This window comes from Anopheles ziemanni, chromosome 2, assembly GCF_943734765.1.
Source record: "Anopheles ziemanni chromosome 2, idAnoZiCoDA_A2_x.2, whole genome shotgun sequence".
In the NCBI taxonomy this organism is placed as follows: domain Eukaryota; kingdom Metazoa; phylum Arthropoda; class Insecta; order Diptera; family Culicidae; genus Anopheles; species Anopheles ziemanni.
In genome coordinates this window covers 54256182-54263803 of record NC_080705.1, presented here as the reverse complement: position 1 = coordinate 54263803, position 7622 = coordinate 54256182, and the positions used below count along the sequence as shown (strand labels likewise).

Genomic DNA, 7622 nt, shown 5'->3' with positions numbered 1-7622 from the left:
TAAATTGTGTTACCTTTACAATGAACAGTTCTTGGGTATGTGTTTACCATGAATAATTCTACTACAGTAGCTCTATGGATGCTAATATCCATCAAGATGGGAATGTTTTGTTCGTTTTATTTACCAGCAATAACATGGAGATCATAATATAACATGGCCTCGTAAACATGCATTTAAAAACCTTTATAAATAAAAAAAATAATTTGATAACTGATGTTTGTTTTTATCGCAAATGATTACGTTTTTGATGCAGTAATACCACAACTTTTCCAATGCGTGACTGTTTTTGATCGTACATTTCAATTTTTCAAATTTCAATGAATTCTTCAAACTAGAAATCATCGCCTATAAATTATGTCCAGTTCACCCATCGCAACACCCAAGCGATTCTCATTACATACTTTTAGGCCATAAAAAATATAGATCGAAAAATAACATGCCACCTTACTCTCTATTGCCTACATCTAGGCAGTCCAAATTCATTCTTTTACCGCTTTCGCTTCTGAATTCAAACAACAAAAACAATATGTATGATAATTTTCACTGCTTTTATTCAACCCAAATTGTATGTTAATATTTGACCGTTCCTTAGAAAAGTACCAAGATTATTTTGTATATTGTTTAAATAACTTTCACCCCCACGTAAAAATTTCCAATTGAGTAAATGCTAATGTGAAAAGGTTAAATTTTCACTTCTTCTGTTTGTGGCAAATCTTACAAAAACTGTGAAGCGGGCAAGGTGAATGGTGTACTTGTCTCTTCATTGCAAATCCACACCGAGCCGTTGTCACCTTCACGAATAGCACGCACTACGCAAGCACCAACCGCATCGGGGCTAGAAAAACACATAAAAACAAATTGAAATTAGAACGAATGTTATTATAGCTTCAATTAGATTTTCACAAGATATGATATACCTTTGTGCCACAAAACGAGTTAGGTAGTCTTGAAACATCTGTTTCAAAGCACCTACTTTCATTGAAACGGACCGACAATTCTCGAACAACCTTGTTCGTGTTGCTCCAGGACAGACGGTGATAAATTTCACTCCTGTTTCGTCATAGATCGGTGGCACCTGATTCAATAAAGAATTTTTTGATGAAAAAGTCGATTTGCATGTACAGCAACATACTCCTAGGGAACGCGTGAACCCAACTACTCCATATTTGGACGCGCAGTACACAGGAAGAAATGCAATCGGTTCCAAACCTGCTATGGATGCCACGTTTACAATTACACCCCCTCTGCCTCCTTTTGCTCGAGACATGACATCCAATGTGAAGAGGCAAGCATTAATGACGCCGGTCTGAGAAATGTATACCATTAAAAATGAAGGGTTCTTCATTCTACGATGTTCGACTTCCATATCGTACCAGATTGACATCAATCACACTGTCCAAAACATCTGCAGTAGCGATTCCAGATGAATTGACGAGTAGATCGATCGAACCCAAAGCACCGACAACATCTTCTTGCAATGTCTTCTGCAGTATCGTACGCTTGGATATGTCGCAGTTTTTATACACAATCTCGGCCTGCTCGTTGACATCCTTCAAGAGGACCCTGTTGTGCTCCGATAGTTCCACAACATCCAGTACACATAGTTTCTGAACACCTTCCTTGAGTAGATGCTGACAAATGGCAAACCCGATTCCTCCACATCCACCAAAAACAACAGCGTTTTTGCCTTGGAGAGACATCTTGACACCGATCTGAACTCTTCTAACGCGCGGGAACAACTAACGCCAAAATGCTAAAAAATATTCCAGTTATATCCACACTCACTGACACAAAAATCTCACGACAGCCTCGGTAATTAAAACCACATAAAACAAGGTTGTTTAATCACAACTTCCATCACCAGTAACGTTCTGCGCTCCTTTAACGATAGAAATAATAGAAGCGTTATCACTCTCTTGCTCCAACCTTACGCGGTAGAGTGAACTGGTAGAATGCAGCCTGTTTGCGGAAACGATTGTACTGATAGATTCACCACCATTACCGCTTGTAATGAGAGTATGTAGGTAGGTTTTCAGTGTTCAAACCTGCAACAGCGTCTAGTAGTTAATGAATATGGCTACAGAGACATAACCAAAAAATCTATGAACAAATTATTAGCGTCTATGTTGCAATACTATAAGAAACATTAAATTAAAGAAAACAAACAACAACATTAAATGTCATCTTCTAAAGATGTATATGACATGCAAATCGTTACTTTGCTAGTCATTCCCACAACAAAAGTTTGAATAAAAAAGTAAAATCTGATGCTTCTTACCTCTCGGATATTTTAATCATGTTTTAAATTTGAACGCCACAAGGGTTATTATACTTGTATCAGGGCTGAAGAACCCAGGAAAATTTCAATTAGCTTTAAAACATTTACTTTTAATACAGTTCGTATCCTTATGCGTTCCGATTTAAATCACTTTTACGTTATCTATAACATTACGTATGTAGTCTAGGTTATGTTGGAAAAAAAATTATTTATCTTAAAATACGTTTCAGTAAATTGTCTTACCAACATAAAAAAATTTATAGAGAATGGTCTGAATACTCATATTTTCTGTACTGTTTCTGCTTCAAAATATGCCACAAGTAATAATCATATCATCAAAAAGTTTCTGATTTTATCACCTTGTAGCGCGATGCATTTGCAGTTAGGAAGGATTCCGCAAAAGTACATCGTATCAAAAAGCGGTAATGTCAAAATAACGTACTCAAAAACGCATAATATTTGTGCGTTGTCTTATGTAATCTTCAGCATCTCATTTTTTCGCATAAATATCGCAGCCGAATAAGAAACATTTAAAACAGTGGGCCAAAGCGCTTAATCGGACTCTACTACGACGAGTATTATACTGAGCATTAGATTTTTAGATTAGACAGAACTGTTTGTTAGTATAAGATAAATACTTTTCATTAATATTTTTGAAAAAACAATCCCTTTTGCACCAAGAAACTGAAAACAGTGCTGTCCCAAAATGATAGCCTCACCTAGGGTTTTGAATAAATTATTAACAAAAATAGCGTAAATGGATTTGAAAGTCATGTTCTAAATCATTAGTGGGTCCTCCATAACGAATTTTTACTTGGAAAATTCTTGACGGCATTCTATCCGATCATTTTTCTAAAGTATCTACGGATAAGGAACGCCAACCATTTCGGATAGAAACTTTAAGCTCCTTTATGGTCTCGTAATGCCTCCCAGCTTCATGATCCTTTCGAGCTAACATTCCCCACACATTTGCTATTGGATTAAAGTCTGAGGAAACGGCTGGAAAAGGTATTGTTTTGATACCCAATCGTGCATGGTAAGTTCTTGTTGTTCATACGTGTTGGTACAATCGCTAATTCATTCCTGCCATGTCCGCTGAACGCACCCCAAATCATGACGAAACCCCCTGACGGAATGACGGAAAGTTTTTGAGGACGACCAGAAGACTTCTCAAGCCCATATGGACTTGAATCTTTCACATAATTATTAATAAGTTTCGCGGATCTATCTATTAGGACACCAAGCTCACAGTTCGACTTGCCATTAAAACGATAAGCATCAGCAGCAATTACAAAATGAAGGAAGAGTATATTTTTCGAGGTATTTTTCTGAAAACAGAACTAAAATACATTTCTATTCTATTGAGACGTATGTTTCTGTTATTTATTTTTCCTTGCGATCATTTAAATTTGCATATGAGTGAAAAAAATAGGTGTAACTATAATTTTGGGACGCAGTGTAACTTTAACCTTAGATAAAATGCCATAGGCTAATAATTATATTTTTATGTTAACATGAAAGTACGCTTAAATGGCTGAATTCGTTTTGGATTTGTTCGACATACGATTGCAATTGATTCATAAACAATGTCAAGTATCAATTTACACCGTTCGCATTCTCTGGTTAACTTGCAATTATAACCTGTGCGTCAGGTTCACTTACAATTATAACCTGCCGCGCAGTGAAAAATAAAAATCACACCTCGTTTCTTGCATATACTTAGTTTTGCAAGTAAAACAGGCTTGAACGTGAACATGTATTAACTTCCTCAGTGGATAATATGGAAGCATCAAAAACACACCGACGGTTTTCTTATAGATCATCACTTATCATCCGGATGGCGAGGATGTGCCGGCACGAGAGGTTGTAGCCATCCGTAACAAGTTTAGTAATCCAAAACCTGTTGATGTGCATAATTAGAGTACATACTTTCCGTAATTTTTAAAGATTATTACTGTTTTATTACATTTGCTTTCCTCCTGTTACAGAAACAGAATAAAAATAGCAATTTTATAAAGTTAAATTACGTTGAAGGGTCGTAAATGTTTTTATATCTTTCCGTTTAAGCCGGAAAGGTTGGTTAAGCATCCATCACATTTCACACAAATTAAACCATTAACAATAAACCCACACCGTAGACACAATTGGCTAATAGTGTTCTTCTTAAAATCAGTGAATCATTAAAACCCGTACTCTTGGCAACATCGCTCTTCTCATATTTCCGTCATAGAATTCAAGCTCATGCGATAGTCGTATGTGTAGTTTTGTCGCTGGCGCATTAAACACTTCGCCTCATATTACGATACCGGTAAATATCAACCACCTTCCCGGCTTGGTGTTTTATACGCCAGCTCCATTTCCGAATCCCGATCTTAACGAGCCATCACTGAAGGGGGTCTCGCACCTAGAAGGGAGTTGCTGTTGTTTCTTGTTCTTACCGGCCGAGAGTACAGCCCAAATTTCCTTCTTTCGCACAACTCAACTGACAAGCGGCGTTCGGGGACGCCTTACACGAATAAGCCGCGTTCCATTGAGGCGGGATAGCTGATGAGGATCGTAAAATACCCTGTGACATTTCGCGGGATCGCGTTTTTTCTACTACTCGATACGCAATACTCTGTGGCGATTTCTTCAGATTCCACGACGGCAACAGGTGGTTGAACTTGAACGGCCGACGATTGACCAACGGGAGTGATTGTTGTCATGAGTACACGGACATCTGGTTGGAAAGATCGGCTACTGGTTGCACGGGAATGGTACAATGGATAGTGAAATTACACTGCTGAATGGTTCAATTCAGTCTGAAGAGTTTTGCATGTTGATACATGAGCAAAACATTGAACGCACGTCAGAAAAAGGGAACTACCAGTATTCGATATAAAATTCTCCTATGGAATATCTCCCATAGAAGTTATATTTATTTATATAAAATAAAATAGATTGTTGCGAAAGACACTTTGAAATAATTTGCTAAAAATTAAAAAAACATCTTTTAGTCAAAAAAAAAATTTAGTAATATGCTAATACCATGCAAACCTGTTTTTGATAAAAAGTTGAATCGACCTGCATTCATTAAAAGTTTGATAAAACAGATTACAGACAATATTGTGTTATCTTTCCAATGTAGCATAATTTATGAATTCAGCAATGGAAATTGAATTTCGCATAGCACCACATTATTAATTTAAATCTTTTCCCTTTGCAAGTATTGTTTGTTCATTCGAATTTATTTCTTTTTAACTATTATTCTCACTAGTAATTCGAAGTGCCAATGAAACTTATGTCATGAAATCACGCAATCGTACTTCAATGGTATACTATTAGAGCTGCGAACTATTTAAGCCTGTAATGGAATCTCTGATATAAACTAAACTTAAGTTGTTACCATACACTATTCCCTCGGTCCCCGTAAATTGCGTCTTTAACTTGCTCACAGATAAACAAAAATTGAAGATAATTCAAGAAACTTCTCCTCGCGCAAGGAGATGAACCTGAAAGTGCAACGATGGTGCATAGGGAACCGCGAGAACCTTCTGCGAGCAACAGCTTCCCAATGGATGAATTATTAGCGAATCATTAATTGTTCGAGGTGTTTATCCTGAAATGCCATCCTGCACCTCAAAGTACTTTAACCTCCAACATATTCACTGCTGCCAGGGCAAGAATAAACTCCCCTCCAACACGCAACATTTTCAACACGTTATCGATGAGAGAAATATGCACCAATCATCTCTTTTTTTTAAATTATTTATACAGTCCCACCCAAGCAGCAGCAAGTTATTCGAGCCATGCATACATGGTCCGGCGGCACCGTAGGTTCTACTTTTACTTTTATCTGTAGCGACATATGCGTTATGCTATCGCCAGGGCAACATCATCTCCGAGTTGCATCTGCGTACTCCTTTTCTGGGCGTTCCCAACCGCACTGGGCTCAAAGTCTGGAGCTAATTAATTGTCACACGTTTTACTTCCCGCTGTTCTTTGTTTGGAACATGTTCTCAGCGTAACCCGTACGATGTTGACATATTTTGTTATTTATTTTCCTTCTTAGAAGCGTGATGTAGCACTATTTAAAATTATCTATTTTTCAACCTACGCTATGGCTTTCTGCACAAACCTCTACAATGTTTGGACAACAATCAACTGTAATTGACATTTGGTAAACTGTTAAATAACTAATTAAATGTATAAATTAATTTGATAGTGATTAACTAGCCATCACCAAGTAGCATGTTTCATTCTCAACCGAACATAGGGATGGTCCACTACCATGACATTATCATAATCGCTTCGGGGATGCACTTTTACACCTTCCCTTGATACCATCTTCGGACTTCGGAGCAACCGCTGCCTTTAGAAACACTTCCGCGTGAACGGGAGGCTCCGAGCGGACGTGCGTTTTATCCAATAATCGAACGTGGATGGCCCGTGCTGCAGTGCTTGATCGGGTAGCATTCCAGATCTTGTTTCCCTTTAAAGCATTCGTTTTTCCCAGCAAAAGGGTGTCAGTTGCTATGCAACGGGCTGATCTTGACCTTTACGGGAGCTGTATCCTATTATGCTGAGGCATTTTATATGGGGGCTTTGCTAGGGTGATAAGATTTTTAGGATTAGTGTTCTATTTTAATGTGTTAGTATCGTTAAGAAAATACTCGATATATACGATTCAAACAATATTAATTATGGAACAAACAATAAACAATCCTACTCTAGTTCTGTAACCAAAAGTTAGATTAAAAATTTATAAAACATTTCACGTAGTTCATATTTCAAATATCAAAAATATAAAGGGCTTTGCTTTGTAGTGATAAGATTGTAAAACTTAGTGTTTTATTTGTACGGGTTAGTATCATTAACAAAATGATTAAAATACATCTAGATGGCAAATGCATAAACCATGATACATAGCTCAAATTTCTAACATGCAAAGCTATACTGTTTAGTATCCTGAGACAGTAACTTCGCATGAAACTAGTTCTGAACAAATATGAAGCATATAAAATCATTTTATGATAAACATTACACGAACAGCTCAGAATCCCTGTATTGAGAAAACTCAACCGAAGCCATACAAAGGAAAATCCCTCGGGAGAATGCATGCAGACCCGTCGGGCTAGTCAAGGTGATGGTCATGGTTGCTTCCTCGAAACTGCCCCCGTCCCTTGCATTCACTGCACGGCGGCAACTATAAGCCTTAACATTTGCCGCTGATAATGAAAGTGAATGTGAGTGAATCTCGTCACGCGAAACGATACCAACGAAAAGCGAAATCCTTTCGGAGGGCAGAAGAACGAAGCGGGTCCAGCCGGCGTACGCACCGGTATCTGTAGCAAGGTCATCACCG

General features: G+C 37.7%; 1 protein-coding gene across 1 annotated transcript; it reads right to left on the bottom strand.

Moving 5' to 3' along the window:
* Positions 1-714: 714 nt before the first annotated feature.
* On the bottom strand, positions 715-1700 carry LOC131293874 (alcohol dehydrogenase 1-like). Its single transcript, XM_058321924.1, has 4 exons — positions 1374-1700; positions 1133-1306; positions 918-1075; positions 715-835 (listed from the first exon to the last, which is right to left on the bottom strand). Exons 1-4 carry the CDS (start codon positions 1698-1700, stop codon positions 715-717), a joined length of 780 nt encoding a protein of 259 aa, XP_058177907.1.
* Between the last annotated feature and the right edge of the window lie 5922 nt (positions 1701-7622).

What these genes read in the sequence shown, in the direction of transcription:
- LOC131293874 (XM_058321924.1), bottom strand. Translation starts at nt 1,700, where the DNA reads ATGTCTCTCCAAGGCAAAAACGCTGTTGTTTTTGGTGGATGTGGAGGA. An exon ending in GGTTCACGCGTTCCCTAGGA is followed by an intron (nt 1,076 to 1,132) that starts GTATGTTGCTGT and finishes TTATTGAATCAG; the next exon opens with GTGCCACCGATCTATGACGA. An exon ending in ACTCGTTTTGTGGCACAAAG is followed by an intron (nt 836 to 917) that starts GTATATCATATC and finishes GTGTTTTTCTAG; the next exon opens with CCCCGATGCGGTTGGTGCTT.